General features: G+C 39.0%; 1 protein-coding gene across 3 annotated transcripts in view; it reads left to right on the plus strand.

The window, feature by feature from the left end:
* Positions 1 to 21,126, plus strand: part of LOC124169001 (protein dead ringer-like) — a 612,609-nt gene that overhangs the window by 129,724 nt on the left and 461,759 nt on the right. For all 3 annotated transcript variants that reach the window (XM_046547458.1, XM_046547460.1, XM_046547459.1), the window contains exon 2: positions 11,437 to 11,565. In XM_046547458.1, the coding sequence (XP_046403414.1) occupies positions 11,437 to 11,565 (129 nt within the window). The remainder of the gene's footprint in view (positions 1 to 11,436; positions 11,566 to 21,126) is intronic.

Genomic DNA, 21,126 nt, shown 5'->3' on the forward strand with positions numbered 1-21,126 from the left:
GTGAGCACATCCCCATTCACGGGGAATAAAGGAGGCAAACATTCCTCCCCGCTGGATAAACACTCCCGTCGTGTCCGAAGTCTAAAGGGTGTGTATTTGAATGGGTGGTCGTCGTTTTTTTTCATTCGGTTTAGGTTTTTTAGTATCATTTCCGCCCAGTCGATGGGCGTTTATTGATTGCAAAGCTTTGAAGTTGGTCAATGAGAACTCTAAGGTCTTAAATCTGATTGCAATTCATTATCTGTGTATAGAATCAATGTTTTCTTTGTTCATCTCCTTTGAAACGTCTGTAAAAGATGGCTTCATGCGAATAAAATTTCTTAATTCTGCTATACACAGACGTTTCGTGGCTTGTATTCGACTGTGTGTGGTTTTTTTAGCTTTGTTTCCCGCCATTCGATGGCATTTTACTGATTTCAAGGGTATACGGGGCTTGGAAGTTGGTCAAAGAGAACTCTTAAGAGTTTTAAATCCGATAACAGTTCATTATATGAGTATGGTATTAATGTTTTCTTTATCCAGCAACTCCTTTGAAACGTCTGTAAAAGACGGATCCATGAAAATAAGTATTTCTCAATTCTACTGTACTCAGACGTAACACCATTATTTTTTGGCCTGTATTGGACTGATGTGTATCGGTTTGTAAGCTTCCTTTAGTTTATCCGTGCGAGTGAGTGTGACCACATGAGTTTTTGTGAGTTCTTTTCAAACTGTGGTTTCTGAGCTTTATTTCCGGGCCAAACTTTTGGTTTTTGGTATTCCGTATTTCAGTATTTGTTCTGCAGCGTTCACACGTCATCGCCGAAGAATGTTACCGTTTATTTTGAACATTTTGTCAGTCATTTCTGTACGCACTTCAATCCTATTTGCCATCAATGAATTTCGACAACTATGTATCGATTTGAAGTTATTCTTCCGCATACGCTACTGCATATATTTGGTTCATGGATTGAGGTGTCATTCTAAAGGCACCAATACGAGGATATTTGTAAGCTTGACACTCTCGTCGAGAAATGCCTTCGCTTCTTACTGACGCATTCTACGTGATTAAATCCACAGTAATTCCTCAAGATTTAAAAGAAAGCCAGCCTCATATTTTAGTCGGGATAACATCATTACGACCCATTTCTGAAAACTCTTGATGTGGCTCCGATGTTCTGAGCTCGATAAACAAGTGATTGCATTTACATCCTATTGCGGTAATTTGGAGTGAGGTTTGGGGGAATTCCGTCCATTTGGTCGCCGGCGATGTCATGCCTGCCGGCCTTGGGCTGCGAGACCTGGTCATCGTCTTCGTCCATTCCATCAGCTGATCAGTGCGTTGTGGATAGCCCGGCGGCGTGAAGAATTTTTCATTTCCTGGTCGCCTTTCTGCCGCCTAAGCGTACCATAGTTTGTAAATAGATTCGAAACCCAGTTTATGAGGGAAGCGTGTGCTCAATTACAAAAAATGTAAATAATTTATCGGAGTCGAAATAAATTAAGGTGTGGGGTTGGTTATATAAAGAGGCAAATGTATTTTCTTAAGTGGCTCAAGTTACGAAGTCCATTTGACTATTTGTAATATAGAAGAGTCGTTTCCTACGCAGTAATTTTAGTTTTTTAAAATATATTTTTAGGCTTGGGTTTTTCAGTGAGTAACTCTTAATTTAGTGATTTTTTGTCCATTTCATTTGCTATTTCACATTTTAAATTGGTTTATGCCAAATGGCCAAATGCAAATTAAAGGGAAAAATGGAGCTAATCTGCCAAACTTTACTCGGTCCCCTTTATGATGCTCTTACTGATGTAACATTAGGTCTTAATTACTTTTAATTATGTTTCCCGCTCTTATTTGGTTTCTACCGCTTGAAGCCATTCTTTTACTTCAGTCACAAACTCACAGGGCACACTTTTTTTGACATTATAATGATTCATTCTCCAAAATGTATGCGTCTTTCGTTTAGTCATCATGTTTGCTAGTAATCTAGATGTTATGCAACATCCCGTGTTGTACTTGTGGGTATCATACTTCGTCTGAAAAACGAAATTTGAAAGTTTCAGTTAATTTTCTGACGATGCCTTGATTTTGGCAGAACAGTGGGCTTCAAGTGAATTCCATGTAAAAGGTCTAATTCCAGTTTTTTGTTTTATATCGTTCGCTTTTTTCCCTCTCTTCGAGAAATTCCGAGGAGAAAATCTTTCTGCAATCATATGTTCACCCACCGATAAATAAAGCTGCAATCCCTAATATGATTGTATATATTACTTCGCGGTTCCGCTTGAAGACTTCCTCCGAACCACATTATAAAGATTAGTTAAACGCGGAGGGTCACGCACAGCTGTTGAATAATAGTTTTTATCATTTTATTTATACTGTATAGTAATAATGTGTAATTTTTTGGAGGTTTGGTATAAATTCGTCGTTGATGTAAAGTGGGGTAGGTCGTGGAGGGCAATGAAGTGAACCCGGGGTTAACGGGACCTGAATGTTAGGGGAAATCGTTCTTCGAACACGGTTTATCAATGGAATGGGGTGTCTTCACGCTGAGTTGAGCGCTTAGTCATCATTAATGACGAGGCATATTTCAATGTACACCTTGTTGATCCCACTCGGGTTATCCCCACTGATTTATACGTGTTCCTTTGTTCTTGAACACTTAAAATCAGGGAAAATTGTCCAGGAAATGTTTTTAATATTAGGGCGCTGTGGGGGAAATGGGAACTTGAGATGACATGCTGCAAGCACTCCCTGTTAAAGATATGTTAATTCAAAAGTGTTGGTATGTTTTACAGTTCTATTTTTCTCATTAACTGAAATTATCGCCAAAGACTGAATTGTTTTACTTTTAAAATAGGTTATTTTTCAAGAATTTTCCATTTAGATAAGCGATTAGAGAACGTATAATTTCCATCCGTAGCTGTGGCTCATAAAAAAATGTTCGCTTTATAGGGTATCTTGTCCCATATTAATTCGTCTTCAAAAATACCTGAGAATACTTGTGCACACTAAAGAGTGCGTGGGTAAAATTGCGAGTGTTCTTGTAACGTTAAATCATGTGACACCAAAATAGAAAAAAATTGCCTGATAGAGATGCGATTTAAGTTGGTCATGTTGAAGTCAGGCTCGCCTAATGGCTACATAAAAGTGCTATAAAAAACTTTGGTATCTTTAATAAGGAGCACATATTGCTTTAGTTTCACCTAACTTCTTCGGAAGCCTGAGTTCTTAAACCCTTACCGTAGTTTTAGACAGATTCATTGTGTAGGGTACACTTTTTATAATAATTTATATCCACACGAGCTTTTCCTAAATATTTTACATAGCCGTTTTAACCAAGCCTAAATGCTATACCAACCAGTTTTGAGTCTGACGAATTTTTTTCATTTGTGGGTTGTAATTATCCGCAAAACATGACGACCTATTCAATTCCCTTGACAATGGATAACCGTTTTGTCTTCAAAATGATGCTTCATCTCGTGTGAGAATGACTTGAAATGGGAGTGTCAATCCTGGGGAAAAATTGTCATCCCAGTCAGGTTGGAAGTGTTATTAAAAGTTTGGCTCATCCTTGCGGCTGGGTTTCGTACTAGTCCTCTCTCCTTGTACATCTTGTAGACTCGTCATCTCCTCTGTGTCTGCCCTTGTCCTAGAATCACCTCGACCTCTCCCAATGCGACAGGAAAGGAGAGGGGAGCATATGATGCCTTCCAAATCATTCCGATGCCCTGAGTCATCCAGAGATTCATAATTCAGGCCCCTAATGTCTTCATGTTAATGACTTTTTTCCTTCCTGCCCCCTCCCACGCCACGAAAACCTCTTATTCTAGCGAATAAAATTCGAGTCTTTCCCATATCCTGATTTATATTCATCGTTTCACCTACTCAACCAGATGGTACCACCATCTTTTGCGTCCGTGTTTGTTTTTCGACTGCGGGTCCGAATTTAATATTTTATGTTTTTTTAGCTCCTCTAATTGTTGTCGGTTTTTTTTTCAAGGGGAGGGACAGGGTGGCGGCAAATTAAGAGATATTTTTATTTAATGAGTGAGGCGTGGAGGACTCGTCAATTATCTTCCTTTTAATCCATTCTTCGCGCGTCATTAAAGAAAGGGTGTTTGTGTTCGTAGAGTTGGACCTCGCCCTTCCGTCACCCACGAGGTTCCTTCAACTCCCATCTCTTTAGGGCCACCCCAACGGAGCCTTCCTCCTCCGACATTGCCCTTCTTCTGTTGCCCCCAAACTTCCTCTATTTCCTCTCTCATTAATCGAATACACTCACTACTTGGACATTCTTCTGGAAAACTCGGTGCAAAGCAGGGATGGCAAGTGAAACGAAATGAAATTGTTTCATTTCGACCCGTAGCGAAACGAAAATACGAGGCCTGGGTTTAGTTCCGTCCCCGCACCAAATTAAAATCACCGAGGAGTTTAGTTTTGATCAGGGACGAAACTTTACTCCCAGGAACGACACTAATCGAAAATCCGCTGCTCATAGTAAAGTTTCGATCCCAGAAGTTGAGTGGAGGGGGGTGAGAGGGAATATTTTCAACCGATTACGTAAGACATACGTGTGCAGGGGTTGAAACATTGAGCTTGAAAATCGAATGGCCAGTTTGCGTTCACCGTTCTGCTGAGTATCATCGAAATATGAGTGCCCCATGCTAGTGGATCTAAGTCGCTTCATCATCAGCCGCAAGTGGATCTGTTTCATTCAGCTATATTTCGTACTCGGTGTGTGGGTTATAACTAAACTGTTCGAAGGCGAAGGACGTGGTCTCTCCGGTGCGAAACATTATCTGCGTTTCGTTTCGTTCCAGAGTTTTAGTTTAGTTTCTAGCCGAAGTAGTTTTGAATCCGATTTCGTTTCGATCCTGAGTTTAGCTCCATGGATTTAAGTCCATTTCGTTTCGTTTCTGCATTTCGCTCCCGGGGACGAAACGATTGAAATTTTACTGGTTTTGAATTTCGTTTATTCTCATTTGCCATCCCTGGTGGAAAGGAAGAGAATTTGATAATTTTACGCAAATGTATTTATTTATTTAATGCAGTCGAATTTTGGAATTAACCGTAACTGCTTAACTCACTATTTGTGACTCTTCTGGAAACCTCGAGAGAAAGGAAGAGAATTTGATAGTTTTACGAAAATAATGGAATGTTGAAGAAATTTTATGTTGTACTTTAACAGATAAAATTTTTCTTTACATCAAGGTTTGGTTGGAATTGGTCGGAGGAGGTTGATAAGGTCGAAATGTGAATTAGGTGAATCATGTTTTCCTGTGAGTTATCAATGAACTGTAAAATCCTTGTCAAACTGCAAGGAAATTTGGAAAAATAGTCTGGAGGAAAGTCAGCGTAAGTCACGAAATTTTAGTTTGATGTTCCCCCCTTGCTTTTGTAAGAATTTCCTATGCGTGTATACTGAGGCTATTGGGGACATTGCCAGACGATCATGTAAAAGAAGACGCGAAACTTCCTCCTTCATTCTCTGGTCCATTCAATATCGGCGATTGGGAATAATTTCCTCAATATCCTCTCATGTAAGATTCTGAAAGTGGCTGCGCTGCAAAAGCACATAAGTGGCTGCGTTAATTTTATGCACAGGAACATATTTTCCTTTAGATTAAAATACACATTATTTTACTTAAATTTTTCGTGATGCGGAGATATTAAACCCCTTGGTAAATTTCTCACGTTAGGTACAATTATCTGGCCCTCAGGACTTGTAAATATCACAGGTGGTCTAGGCAGAATAACTGGCGCCTGCGATTGTATTTGTGAAAAATACACTCACCTAAGTTTTATTTGTGGCGAGATCTACCCTCACCCATCGAACTGCCCTTCTTGCTGTAACGCCGAGTGAGGATTCAATCAGTACCGGCCTAGCAACACCTCTGCCATGCGTTATTACCGCGGCTCATGGGACAGTATGTAGATGTAGGGCTCTCGTCCTCCAGTCTTCAAGCGCCCCGACTTGTTTTTCTTTTAAATATTATCTCTTTATCCTCGAGCTATAGTCTCCCCTACCCTTCCCACTATACCTGCACCTCCTCCTCTTTCCTCTGTGTGCCCAACAAAGGTAGGGATCCAGACATTAGCATCACAATGCAAGGGAACGATCGCTCCTCTCTGATGGTGTGGCGTGGTGGACGTAGGCTTGGCTCGGAGGTGTGAGGGTTGAAAGATGAAAGGGTGGGGGGAGTGTGGGGGCATAAAAGGGGAGTGGAAGGGGTTGAAGCTGGCTTCGTATGGGTTAGGGAAGAAAGACATGGGTTTTCTTGAGGTTGGTCTCCGAAAAGGACCCCGTGTAGCAAGTCGTAATCTGTCTCAGGGGGACATCACCGTGGGGGCGGGGTCCCATGGTGGTTTCTTTCTTGAAAGGAAGTCGTGGGGATAGCGGGGGATCTTTCATATAATCACACACTCACACTACACGTATAGTTATAAAGGCAGGCTCAAGGTGTTTTGTTGGTTTATACGTGGGACGACCCCATTCATCCCTCAACCCTCTTTGAGCTCTCCTCCTTATTGTGTACCAACCAGATTCAATCTCCCCCATGATCATGATAACAGTCGTTTAATGGCGTGGAGTTTTTTTAATCGCTTTAATTGTTATAATACGTGGAGGGTTCTCTTAGCTGGGGGTACAATAAAACGTGTCGTATTGGGTGTTCATAAACGTTACGCCTCCGCCTTAAGGTGTGTGCGGCAATAAAATGAAACTTCTCCGAATATAAATCACGCCAAAATGTTTTATTTAGTATTGCAATTGCTTAAATACGCAAATAAATATTTTCTCTGCAGGGGATACATCCTCTATATCTCCCTCTACTTGTCTCTGTATTTGGCTACGAGATAATCTGTGAAGGGAATGCCTCCTCTTGTCATAAAAGCCTTTCACCCTTGAATAAAGCGTTCAATCCTGGAGAGAGGAGAAATGATTCTATTGCTGTAATTATCATTTTATACCCATTTTGAATTTAACACTATAATTTATATCTTTTAAAAAGTGTTGGTTGTGAATAGTCCTTGTGTTGTTGGGAATCGCGACACCATATTAGATGTACATCGCTGCATACGATACCATACGTAATGACACCTTTGTGGTTACCTTATATAAAAGTGCGAAATTTATTTTAGGAGTACAAGTATAAACAGGCTCTGAATTTACTACAATGTATATTATTTTGTGTCACTTAAAAAATATGCATGAAAACTTATTATTAGTAATGTCTGATTTCTGGTCATTTTACTTTATGGGTACATTTTACTCCCAATTCCAAAAGTTAAAAATCAGTTTAATATTTTGAGGTGTTGGCGATAAAATATTCCCTCCCTTCTTTGACATTCCGTGGCGTTTTATAAACCCTAGTGAGGTAGTTCATAGTACGTTACTATAGCAAATTTAAAATTAATTTTTGGTGTAATAAGTCCTGATCAAATCTGTGATAGGTTTGGCTGAATTTCATTCATGTTAAGGCTTAACTGCAAGCAAATCACTACAGATTTCTTTCCTATGGAGCAACGAACTGTGTGTAATGGACCCATCATATGACAGTGAGACTTCCTCTGAGGCAACTGTTTTGAAGCAATTTCCACTGAACGTCTTTAACGCTACGACGCATATCTACTGCCATGCACGCAGCAATGTCATTACCTCTGAGTCACATGACTGCGAATAATTTCCAAATCTGTCTATGCTTAGTGACATACCAAGTCAAGGGGCCTGCATAGAGAAAGCTAAAGTCTCGTAAAAGCTTAATTTATATTGTAACTCCTCTCGCTTTTTACTCCGTTTTCAAAGATATATAGCGGCGAGGAGCGGAGATCATAATATTTATTCTATGTTTACCATAAAGTCTTTACACTTTTGAGAAATAACATCGGCATATTAAATATTTAGAATTAGAATTCGTCAGATAATACCATATGTGATGTATATTTTGGTCAACAGCCTTGAATATAGTTTATTTTCCCTTGATATTCGGATCGTTTTACGAACGAAATTCTAAGTGGCGACTTTTGAAAATCTATCTTGATGTGCAGTGGGAGTAAGCACATTTGTAAGCACATTTGGTAGCCTACTGGAAAGTGCTCTATGGTAATATTCCTGAACGCTCTACCCTATATACCAAAGTACGGAGCCCTGACTACGCATTAATCGTTTTATGGAAATAGAATAAATAAGTTTTATGTCTCTTCTTTTCCGAATCGCCTGTCTCGGAGAAGGAGAAAAACTAGTAAACAGCGTTGGTATCTGTTGTGTGTGGGAGTGGTAGGGGAAGTGGGTGCGAGGGCCTTGGACTTCGAGGAATCCGTCTTGTGACGTAAAAATGCGATTAGCTGCCGGCTAAGGTGACTGTCCAAACTGCCGTGGTCCTATTTCCTTGCTACGCGATGTTATTATTGCGAGCGGGAATCAGGCGAGTAGTAAACAAGGTGTCTGTGTCGGCTGTGGTCCTCGTATCTTTGTCGCAGTGTGTGACGTATCTCCTAAATTCGTGAGGATTAGGTAGACGCGGAATAAGGCTTTATAATCCAGATCAATGCGATATATGCTTTCTATTAATTTTATGCTCCGCTGGCACGACTGAATTTTGATAAGTATTATTTTACCAGATTGAGAAGAATGGAGGCATTCGAGATGTGGGTATGGATAAGAATGGAGAGGGTGAAGTGGACGGAAAGGAGGAGAAACGAAGCAGGGCTGAATATGGTGGGTGAGGAGAGGCAACTTTTAGATGAGATACGGAGGAGACAGAAGGTTTGGATGGGACAGAAGCGAGTACTTAGCGGGGAGGAAGTATTGAAAATAGTGTTAGAGAGTAAAATCTTAGGTAAACGAAGGAGGGGTAGGAAGAAAATAGGATTCTTTAGACAGATTGAAAGGGAGTAGGTTTTACAGTGAATTGAAGAAGGCAGTTCTGGAAGGAAAGGGAGGCTCCCAGATTACTTCTTTTACTCCATGAAGGTCAATACCTTAGATAACCTACCTTAATCGGTAGAATTCTATTATTATTAGAACTCCATGGAATTCTACCCTAATCGGTGGAATACTATAATAATAATAATGATGCAGCTAAATAGGTTTGATTTAAAGCCTCTGACCTTCCATTACAAGTATTTTACAAGGGTTGAAACGGCTACATACTGCTGTTGTTTTCTCCCCTCTCCATTCTCGAGAAACTTTCACCTTTCAGGCAATTTCAATTCCGAATGCGCAGCACTAGTCTTCTCGTCAGCGCGACGTCTCGACCCCCAGGGTGAATCAGCACTACAGCGTCCGGTGAGCCTCGGGAATTTCGCCCTTGGGTTTCTTGTGGAATCCGTTGTCTCACGCGTCGTTGGCTTTCTAATTAAACTGCCTTTGCATCTTCAGGGGTGGATCTGACAACCCTCCCTTTCACTATTGTCGCGGTTGATCCCGTTGGATCAGCGAATACACATTCGTGTTTGATCCCCTCTTTACCTCTCCTATCTGGCTTGTTCATATTTCCATGATGAAAGGACAGTAATGGTATTTTCTACACTTTTTTATTCCAAAACTCAACAACCAACCATGGCTTCAACTTATTATTAACAATTAATTATCAACTCATAATTATCAACTCATTATTAACAATGTTCAAGGCTATTAAAATGACACAAGGTGTTGAAACCATGGTCGGTTGTTGGGTTCTGGAATAAAAAAGTGTGGAAATAACCATTTAGGTTCTTTCATCTTGGATATAATCGGACTTCCACCAAATAGCGCCAGAAACGGTTTTATACGCTTATATATTTCATATTAACTTCTCACGTTTTTTTTGCGAAAAATTGAGTTACAATTAGAGTATTCTACCGCTTAATGTAGGTTTTCATGGAGTATGTAAGAAGTATCCTGTCAGTCTCCCTCCCCGTTATGATCTTCCCTCTTCAAATCAAAGTCAGGCCTACTCCCTTTCATTCTATCTAAAAATCCAATTCTCCCTCACCCTTCCCTTCCCTCGTTTACCCAGCACTCTACCCTCCAACATTGTTTTCAACATCCCCTCTCCGCTGAGTCCCCCCTCCATCCATATCTCCTGATTCAAAAAATGTTAGGGCCACCGAAGGCCTATGTTTTTAATTAATATTTATTTGCATTTAAATTATATTATTATTACACACTTTCGTACTGATTTGGACATTCTCATTTTTATTTATTAGCGTCAGTATTCGATGTGCAAGGTGAAAAAATGATGTGACTTTCTATCATGTAATCGGCATTGTATCAAGCTGTTTGGTCAATCATTATATTGCATCGTAACAATAACAATACCATAAAGTATGACAAATAGTATCTCGACTGATGTCAGAAATTTTCCGTATTGGGGGAAAACACTCCACCATTATTTGGTGTATTTTTACACTATTTTTTGGCTTAGCTCGGTCGCTTTCAGGATATTTATATAATATTCAAGTTTTTACTATTGTATTCAATTACCCAAGAATAATTTCACTATGACTTCCGTAATCAGGTTTTTCCGTATATTGAACCCACGATAAGCATAAAATATTCTCCTTCGAATGATTCATCGCGTGAATATTTTAAGGGAAAAGTCAGATCCCTGCTGTCTCGGCTTTTTCTATTCGTCATAATCTTGGAAGTGAGTAAGTTCGACACAATTCGTTCTTAGTTCATCACTGCACCGTTTTCACTTGCTATCTTTTATCGCAGTTCACGATATGACGCACGCATCCGACTTCCTTTCTGTCATCAAATAGTTGAATTGGTAAGGATTCCTTGTCCCGAATATTATGTTGTCTGCATCATGTATTCTGTGGCTTGTGTCACTCGGGCATTCTATTTCGCTATTGGTATTAAATCGAAGGTATCGGGTTCGACTTCGGTGAATGCCTGCGTGGCATGTTGTTGATTTTATGCGATTATCTGCTGGTGAAGCTAGCAGGTCGTGCCTTGAGAAATACGCAGCATTTGGACAGCGAGAACTCTTAAGAAGGCTTAACCAGTCTCTTTAGGTAGCTAATAGTTCAACTAAAAATTATGCAATCGTCTTTAAGATTTCGTGGTGTATTAAGTTGGTCCTGATAATTATTTACCTTTTCTCATGAAAATTCTACCTCAATGTTTTCTCTTAGGAAAACAATTCATGATTGAAGTACCGTGTATCGTATTGAAAAGGATTGCACATGTGTCTTCAAATTGTTCAATTGAATATTACTGTTATAGTATACCTAATAAGATTACACAATTACATATGTCAGGAATGATACGTCCCTTACCACATTAGTTATGTTGCAGGATATTCCTAAGGACTAATAGGAGAAATTATTTTTATTCTTTGTAGTATTAAACTCTGTGACTAAGTGACCTGGGTATTTATAGTATCTGGCTAGCACTTCGTGGATTTGTTATAATTGTTTTGCTCATAAACCGTGTCTGAATTCTAATTTCTCATATTTTTTGATTGCAGTCCAACAATGAGGAGGAGGTCAGCGAGGCGGAGGAGGAGTTGCATGAGGAGGGTGAGGAGGAAAGCGATGCCCTCTCTCGGATGCCCATGGAAACTCTCGACGCGGAAGCCATTGCCAAACTCAAAAAGGTAAAAACCACCCCAATCCTTACTTCTTAATTAAATTCTTACTACTCTGATGTGTATCGCCTGAGTTCTGAATAGTCTACCAATGTTTAAAATGCATTTTCAGCCTTCCCACAACGTAGGCTTTGTTATAAAATAAACCACTCTTTTTTTTATAAATAAAGATAATAAATATCGTCATTTTCCAATATATTTTGCCTAATACGCTTACCACGAGCTATATGATGATTTATCTGTTATCCTCGCGTCCAACGTGTTAATCGTGGTGCAAAAAATATTGAAAATATTTTTTCAATATGATACACAATGTTTTTGCTTCAATAAAGGCAAGCGATTGATAAATTTTCTTGTTAAAAACGAAATTCATATGAAATTGACTATCGCTCTTCATTGCCTGTAACGTTTTTCCATGCATCTTCTATCCTCTGCTCAAACTAATGTCCCTGCGAAAGTGATACATAAATAATCTCCTACCAAAGGAAGTAGTTTTCGTGAAAGTCTCCTTGAAAAGGCTTCAGCATTTCTGGCAGGTCTTGGATTTAAACTGAATTATTTCGTGAATCATTGGGTATCTTGTATATGATTAAATGCTTTCAGATATCATAAATAATATCCATTGCCTTTTTCACCGCATTTTATGTTGACGATCCTGAAAGAAATTAAATTTTAAAAGCGTATTTTGACCACGGTAATTAGTGTTGAAATTATCCTGTTGGACGTAGAAAATTCATTTCAGGATGGTTATATAAATTTAATGATCTTTCTTGAATCTTCCACAGCATTTTGAAGGCTCTTGAGATTAAGACGGCGATAATTAGTAGTAATGTCTTAATTCAAGGCAACATAGCCAATCATAATAATTGCCGTATGCCATTAAAAAGTCACATCCACGGATAGATTAACTGTACTAATATTGGTATCTCAAACGATGTGGCGGCCGTCTAAATTAGATATTTCAATCAGCAGTTACCAATTTTTAGTTTTGAAAACAATATCGACTCCCGTGTTGAACCTCACGAGGTCCCTGGAAAATCTTCAAAAAGTTGGAATATTCAGTCTAAAAAAATCAACCCACCAGTAATCAAACAAGAATCTGTTAATATTGTTCTTAGATATAAGTATACCTTCCTGACTTACTATTTTGCTTAATTTTAATCCTGATAGAGACCACGTTACCGATGCCGTCCTGCAAAGGCGATAATATCCCTGCAGTTAAATATCTTGTTAAAAATTATTAGTATCGGATGTCTAATGATAGTAAATGTGATGAAACCTACTGAATGAGTGCTTAGTTTTCACCTAATTGTAATGATAAATGTATTATTTCTCGATTAAAACGCACTAAATTCGTAATTGTTGTCATTTTTAAGAACAGTCCTATTCTTTTAAGGACGTCTAAAATTACTTTAAGCCAGGTCTATCTCCGATATATTAATGGAGGAAAACGGGTACAGAAGTCAACGGGTACAGAAGGACATCAGGAAGAGAATTGCGTAAGCAAAGGAGGCGTTCGTGAACATAAAAGAGCCTAAGTGAGGATCGTTAAGTAAGTGTTTAAAGGAAAGGTTAATTAAGAGTCTCTGGATCTTAGTTCATTATGGTACGGATACGTGGACACTTAGGAAGAAGGACGAGAGAACTGCTAATAGGGATGTAAAAACGTAGTATATTTCCTTAGAAACACAGGATATGCGTAATTGTTACATTTGTTTAAAGTCGTGATAATCTTTTAAGGACACCTAAAATTACTCTTTGCCGCCATGTGGTCCACCTTCCATAAATTTATGGAATTTTTTTTAGAGAGCATTGGAAGTAATCGATGCGTGAAACCAGAGGGGAGAAGGGGGAGAGGAATCCTCGGTGAAATGTATAATACCCGTCCTCTTCTCTCCTCCGATGTTGGAATATCCCCCTCCCCTGTCCCTCCCGTCACCTTGGTGGTAGCTTAACTTCCCCTCGGGGCTAGAACGGGGACTATCGTCGATGCCTCCATTCCTTTGATGGTGACCATTGACCGACCGCTTAGTGTGAATTTAGGGCTCGCGCCGTGCTATTTTTACTTTTATAAGCGCAGAATGTCGGCAGGGCGGCGCCTCTTCGTGTCCGAGGCAAAATACATACCTTGACCTTGTCATCATACGGCGAGGTATTCTCTCATCTTTTCCCCTAGGCAATCATTTAAATTGGTGAAAATTTTCCACTGTCACTATATAGCTGAAAAATTCTTAGCTCTTACAATTAGAGCCGCAACGGAGATTTTTAATCTAAGAACTGTGCGATCTTCGATTATCCATATTTATCGTAATCATCATATCGTAAGAAAATGTATAACATATATTTTAATATTTGGGATATGTATTTTTGATGTATTCTAATGTGTTTATAAACAAAAAACAAAAAAATAAAATTAAATTAAAATTAATAATTAAATTGATGTACATTTCGATCCTGAATACCTACCTGTTATTTTGTGAATAATTGAATGGTATTATATAATGCGTTGAGACTGGAGTTTTTATTCGTGAATGAGTTATGTTCATTTATCATTAAGTTCTGTGTGAGATACAAACAGTTTACGCGTGGTTCATGGGCTTTAAATCAACCTGAAAATTACTGCTCTATGAGAATTGCATTAGCAAAGGAGGCGTTCATGAATAGAAGGGAGCTTCTGAGAAGATCGTTGTGTAAGAATTCAAAGAAAAAGTTAGTGAAGAGTCTGATCTGGAGTGTAGCGCTTTAAGTTGCAGAAACGTGGTCACTTAGGAAGGAGGACGAGAGAAGACTCGAGGCATTCGAGATGTGGGTGTGGAGAAGAATCGAGAAGGTGTAGTGGACGGATACGAGGAGGGACGACGTCCACGTCGACTTAAGCATGGAAGTCTTTCTTAACTTGCCTGGTTTGCTTCTCTGTTTCGTCGACGGACACTAGTGATTGATTTTTAAACCCACTCATTGTCGTATCGACTGCAAATCTGCTCATTTACTTGCTTCTGATGACAGTATAATATTAAATAATCAGACATGAATATTTGTTCCATTGGGCTCCAAATAATTAAATACAGTTCCACGCGGAAAAATAGTTTTAAATTATATTGACGGTGGGCGTTATTTATAAATGTTTTGACTGAATTTTTTGAACGCCTCTGGTTTTATCGATTGCATGTATCGCCATTAAAAAGCAGAAGATGAAAATGAAATGATGAATGATAAAAAAAACGCTTTTACAAAAACAGTGAGAAATTCACTAAAAAGTGAAAAAATAACCTTTTCATATTTCGGAGAATAAAGCGTGAGTGCCTATCCTTGGCGGATTTGGGGGGGGGGCGGAGGCACGAGCCCCCGTAAAGATGCTAAAAAATTTGCAAATTTTTTAATGCAGTTATCATTACGTTCGTTTTGTTTAGTGTATTACGGAGCCTCAATCACTTAATTTCATATTAATAACTTTCATATTAGAATAAAAAGAATAATTCGTACAGTAATTGTTTTATCTTGTATTTAATCTCAAGTATTAGAAGTTGGTTTGACTGTCAGATTCTAGTGCTCCCCCAGAAAAAAATCCTCGACCCACCAATGTGGTTATTAAGTTTAGGTATTGATATTGCACGCCAATCCTTACTTACCAGGCAGGTCTTCTACTTTTTTTAATAAACCTATCTAGTGCCTATAATTTATTCTCTGAATGAACGAGAAACTTATTTTTAGATTTTAGTGCACTGTTTTCCGCAAATACGTGTATTTAAAAATCTCCTTTAAATAAATAATAAAAAGGGGTGAACTAGCCCATTATTCTACGGATAATGAGAATCCATGTGCTGAAGTGCAATTTTCATGTAAAATGGTATCATTGGCACTCCCAGATTCTTCTTTTTACTGTTTCTTCCAACCTTCTACATTTCCCCCAGCCTTCTTCTTGTAGCTCACACCCCGTGACCCCTCCTGAAAGGGAGGGGCTACCTCGCCCAAACTCTCCATGTTCATCCACCCCTTGAAGGGTCCATTAAAAATTGGTCAGACACGTGATGGACCCATAAAAAGCCAAGTGGAACACCCGTTATTAGATTCCCGTATATAAATTTTTTTCATTATTTTTATCGCCTGGTTATCACTTCTCGAAATTAAGGTACCTACCTCGAGGGTGTTTTAACCCCCTTATTTCGTTCATTTTTTCGTGTATTTTATTTTCGCTCGTATCGTCGGGTGGGTTTGGTCAGCCTTAGAGAAAGAATGTTCACGACCATGAGGATCTTTGGAGTCGTTTTATTTTACCAGACTCCTCCTATTGCCAAACCCCGTAGGGACACATCCGATTAGTTCATTATTATTATCTCATATTTTATGGCGTCGCCGACATGTATAGAAAATCGATCGTTTCCGAGAACTTCGCCTCCTGGGTTTATAAAACTGAGTTCGAAACGAAAGGGGACGCTCGGAGTCGTAAAAACATTGGCAAGTGAGAACGTCAGTTTGATAAGGAAAAAATATGCGGTGCACAGCAGATATGTGTGGTGTGGCAGAAAAAAGAGGTTCCACTAAGGGAGTAATTAACTTCGGAGCTCCTCGCATGGTGCCGTGTGGATAAAGGCTGTGGCGTAATAATTTCTATCTACGCGTGGAAATTAATCAAGTTCGCTTCTAATGTGCGCGATTTTATGGTGTTTTCTAATCCCATCATGACAATGCGGTAGAACCACATCGACTAGACTTGAATCAAAGCATTATAGTTTTATTGTTTGGCCGTGATTGTGGTTTTGAGTTCCCTTTTGCCGAGGTTGTATTGCTCGTGTGATTTTACGGCGAGATAGTGTATTTCGCAGAATAAGTGTTCGTCGTACTAGTTTGAATTACATGCCGGTATCGAGTTTCAAGTATATTCTCTTGAATAATTGCATAGGTGTCCGCTTATTGTGTTCACTTAAGCAATTGTCTCCTCAAGCTATGGCATACCAGAGCTCTTGTTTTTGTAGTTTTCAACTTGACTTTCCTCTTTTTTTAAGGTTTTATTCCTGTTATACTTCGAGATGTGTTAATAAACAAGCGCTCAGATTCCTAATATGTCATTTCTTTACTAGCTGAAATATCATATGATTGTTTCGAAGCCAAGGACTCGTTGAATTTCGTCCTTGGTATTATTTGCAGGATACGCACATACCTACTTGCTACTTGGCGTTCGGTTCTTGGAGTGAAAGCATTTAAATGGATTAAAATTACATCAAATTTCCAACTTTTTCATCTTCATTCCATCACGGGTGTGTTCCATGTGAGCAGAATAAATAAGAGCCTAGCGATGAAAATCCAAGTTCGGCTTAATAACGATGGAAGTACAGGTTGATTTTGTTTTGCTAGTGATTTTAATGGAAGATCGTGAATTCCTCAGAATTCTTTTATTGGTATCAATTTCCAACAGTGTTCTCTTGAGTAACAAGGTTTGTGCCGATTGTCTTCGCTCATCTATTGTCTTCTTAAGAGCCGGCTTAACGGAGCACTTAATTATTGTAGTTCTGTACGGGTGTTCCCTCTTTTTTAGGTTCTTTCGCTGTTATCACACGAAATATGGAAGTATAAAAGCGCTCAAATTCATTTACTCTCGAGGTGAAATATTATATGAATATTTCGAAGCCAGAGGCACCTTAAAATTAGAAATTGGAGTCTACTGCACTGCAGTATGCATACTTATTTTTACTTCTTGGGGTGCATGTTATCGCGCGAAATAATTTAACTGGTTATATAAATACGTATCATCACGCGATTTGATTTTTGAAGTTTTTATATTTACGCTATCTTGTATACAATTCATGGAATTAATATTAGTAGGCCTAACGTCGAATGGGACTCCAATCTGAATATTGGAAATAATTGAGGTTTTTGGTTGATTTGATTTTAAATTTGTAATCACGGTGTGTGTTTGTTTACTTGTAATAATGATTTGAACTATGCTAAGCTTTCAAGGATTCCTGGATTTCTGGGGTAAATGGATAGCAAAAATCTGGCTGCCATTCTTCGTAGCTTCGTAGCGGAGGAACAGGAGATATTTCAGCCGCGCTTGAAGTCAGCGTATAAGACTCGAATAGGCCGAATGGCTTCTTTTGGTGCCGGTGGTAAACCATATAAGTAATGGGGTCGATGTATATAGCAATAAGAAGACTTGCTTGTCGGAATATTCACGGTGAGGTAAATGCTGAAATTCTCTCTTATCCAATGGTAGCTTTCGACTCGCAGGTATCGATCGCCTCTCGATAAGATCTTGTATGTATTCCCTTGTTTTCAGGTTTTACTCACGTGTTACAACCCTTATTTCACAGCAAAGTAGCCTTTGGTACTATCATTTAGCATGCCAATGCTTTTTATGATGGTGTTTCACTCGTGAATCGTAAATAAATTGAACAGAATACTGACAAATACAACTTGAAACTGTTTTAGGATTTTTTTATAAAAAAAACGCAATTTAGAATTTTTAACAATTCATTGAACTAAAATGCAAGAGATTCAGCTTCTTGTTGTTTCGTCCATGTATCTGAATTCCATTTAAGTATCAAGTTGTTTGCCTTATCTTTAATCTCGGATTTAGACGGGAGGATTTCATTCCACATTGGAAGAGCAGTAAAGTCTGGCAAATTCTTTGCTTGTTTTAAATGCTTTTCACATAGGTGCACTATTATGGCACAAATCAGTCATTTTTCAGAGTACCGAACGAATTTATTTTCTCTTATTATTAAAGCTTTCTACCGATTTAAGGTAGGTTTACATGGAGTACTATAGAAGCATTATGGCAGCCGCCTCTTCTTTCATGCATGGGCGTACCCAGCGGGGGGGGGGGGGGGGGGAAGACGGGGGCAACTGTCCCCCCTAGAATCAAAATTAAATTTAGTTAAAAAAAAGTTTTGAAATTTTTTCTTTAAATCCAAGAAAACTGATATTGGTATAAAAAGTGTTATTAAAATAAAAATATTTTTCCGAGCAAATTATTTAAAAAAAATAATACAGCGCTGTTAAATTTTTTGAAATGTTGATTTCATAACCTTTTCTGTGTTGCAACTTGAAAAACCTCGGCTTACCCCCTATTAGTTTTGATCCTGGGTACGCCCTTGCCTTCATGTACTTCCCTCTTCAATTCGCAATAAGGCCTACTCCCTTTCATTCTATCCAAAAACCATATTCTCTTCCTTCCTCTTCCGTTTACCTAGCATTCTACCTCCTTGCACGGTTTTTAAAATCACCTTCCTGTTCACTACCTCCTCCAAAGATTCTGTCTCCTCCGAATCTCATCTACATGCCCGCTCTATTCATCCACCATGTCCAGCACTTCGTCGTTCCTGCTACTCTCCGTCCACTCCACCTATTTCATTCTTGGGCTCACCCACACCTCAGATACAGACGTGAGAATATCACTCTATGTTAGAAGAGCAGTGAATTCTAAAAGAATGGGTAATTCTTTGTTCGCTTGAAATATGTTTATTACGCTGGTACACTATTATGAGATAAATCGGTAATTTTGCCGCGTATCGAACGACCATTTTTTCTCTGAGCCTAGAAAATTCTTTATCTCCCTCAAGGATTAATTCATTTTCCACAAGTTGAATCCACCACAGATGTCTTCGTCGTACTCCTGGTCGTAGATACGGATCCGCGCACCCAAGAACAAGTTTACGATATCACCCCTTTGAGTCTCCGTGTTCATATATCGTGATATTTTAGATTGCGATTATCATTACAGCGGCGGGAAGGGAATTATTCTGAGACCAGCATAAAGAGTTTTGATCGCTCCATGATAGCGTGACATATCTCGAAGAATAGCAAGAGGTAAGCGGAGCAATTTAGTGGCCATGGGCGGTTCATTAAAGCCAATAAAATGCCGAAACCTGACTCACGCACATGACTTTAAAGGGTCTGTGGTCGAGCGGCTATCCCTTAATTTTCGTCCTCATCGAATAATAAGGGTACGGTGCTACCGTGAATGCGCCTGTTAAGCGGAAGCAATTAATATCTGGGAGTGCACCTAAAATTTAAGGGGTGCAATAAAATTTACTTGCCGCGGAATCGTCTTTTTTTTCTCTTCAGATGTTTGTTTTGTTTTTTGGATTGCGTAAAACCTCCCAGCACTAAGTGAGTGGAGCAGGGAAAAAATAATCAGCGCACACCTTAGCGTAGTCGAAATATTTGAACCACGCTTTTCTTCACTTCTCTGTTGACTACACGGTCGTTATTAGTATCGTTGAGTTCCATACTTACCTTAAACGAAGGAAATACATCTTACGTTGCATTAATCCGCCTGAAGTCGTGGCTTACCTTCGATATTTACTGGTGCACATAAGTAGTTAGTGCGGTAATTTGCACAATAATTATTTTTAAATATAGAAATGCCTTTAATTTAGGAATTGTTAAATTCCATGGAAATGAGAGGTTGTTGCACTATGCACTTGATTTCAATATGTCGAACCTCCACTATATCACGCCTGAATCGAATGAAATTATTGTTATATGCTAGATGATGTCACCGAAGAAATTAATATTTTATCGCAATGTCAAGTAATCTTCTCAGCTTTCGATTTAATATATGCAAACAACACCTTCCGGAACAGCATGACTTCTAGGAAATTTTCTAGATACTTTAATTCGAGTGAAATGATGTCCAGAGTGTCAGGATTGAAATATAAACACTATCGATTACTCAGTTTGATCTCCAGTAACTACTAATATCGCCTATTAAGATAGTCTTTCGGCTAATGTTGGTTTGCATGGTGTATTCAACAGATCACCTCTACTTTTCCTTCAACATGTATGTTACTATCTCAGGGTCGCCGTATTTCGTGTTATTCTTTATCCAATCCATGAACTCTTCTTTCTTCCTCCTCCATTCACATTCCGGTTGGAGGAAGCGTAGAGATGATCTGTTGATAGGAACGTCTCTGCTATTCGAAAAATCCAGGATTGCATCGGTCAAATCTGTTAAACAGGTTCATCGATATCGTTAGCGACGTTTTATTTATTATTATTGTATTCTACCGATTAATGTACTAAAGAAGTGATCTGGGAGCCTCCCTTTCCTTCCAGCACTGTCTTATTCGATTCACTGTAAAGCCCACTCCCTTTCAATCTATCTAAAACTCCTATTCTTTTCCTTCCCCTCCCTCGTTTACCTAACATTCTACCCTCTGACACCATTTTCAACATCACCACCCCGCTAAGTATTCGCTCCATCTATACATTCTGTCTCCTCCGTACCTCATCTAAAAGTTGCCTCTCCTCGCCAACCATATCCAGCACTTCGTCGTTCCTTTTCCTCTCCGTCCATTTCACCCTCTCCATTCTTCTCCATACCCATATCTCGAATGCCTCCAATCTTCTCACTCAGTGTCCACTTTTCCACACCGTGGAGAGCTACACTCCAGATCAAACTTTTCACTAGCCTTTTCTTTCTACTCTAACATAACGATCCTCTTGGAAGGTCCTTCCTGCTCATGAACGCCCCCTTTTGCTAGTGCAATTCGCTCCGTGATGTCTTTGCTACTTAGTCCGTTTTCCTCTAATGTGCTGCCCAAATAGTTTAATTTTAGTTACGTTTAT

The sequence above is a fragment of the Ischnura elegans genome, chromosome 12 (genome assembly GCF_921293095.1).
Source record: "Ischnura elegans chromosome 12, ioIscEleg1.1, whole genome shotgun sequence".
Lineage (NCBI taxonomy): Eukaryota > Metazoa > Arthropoda > Insecta > Odonata > Coenagrionidae > Ischnura > Ischnura elegans.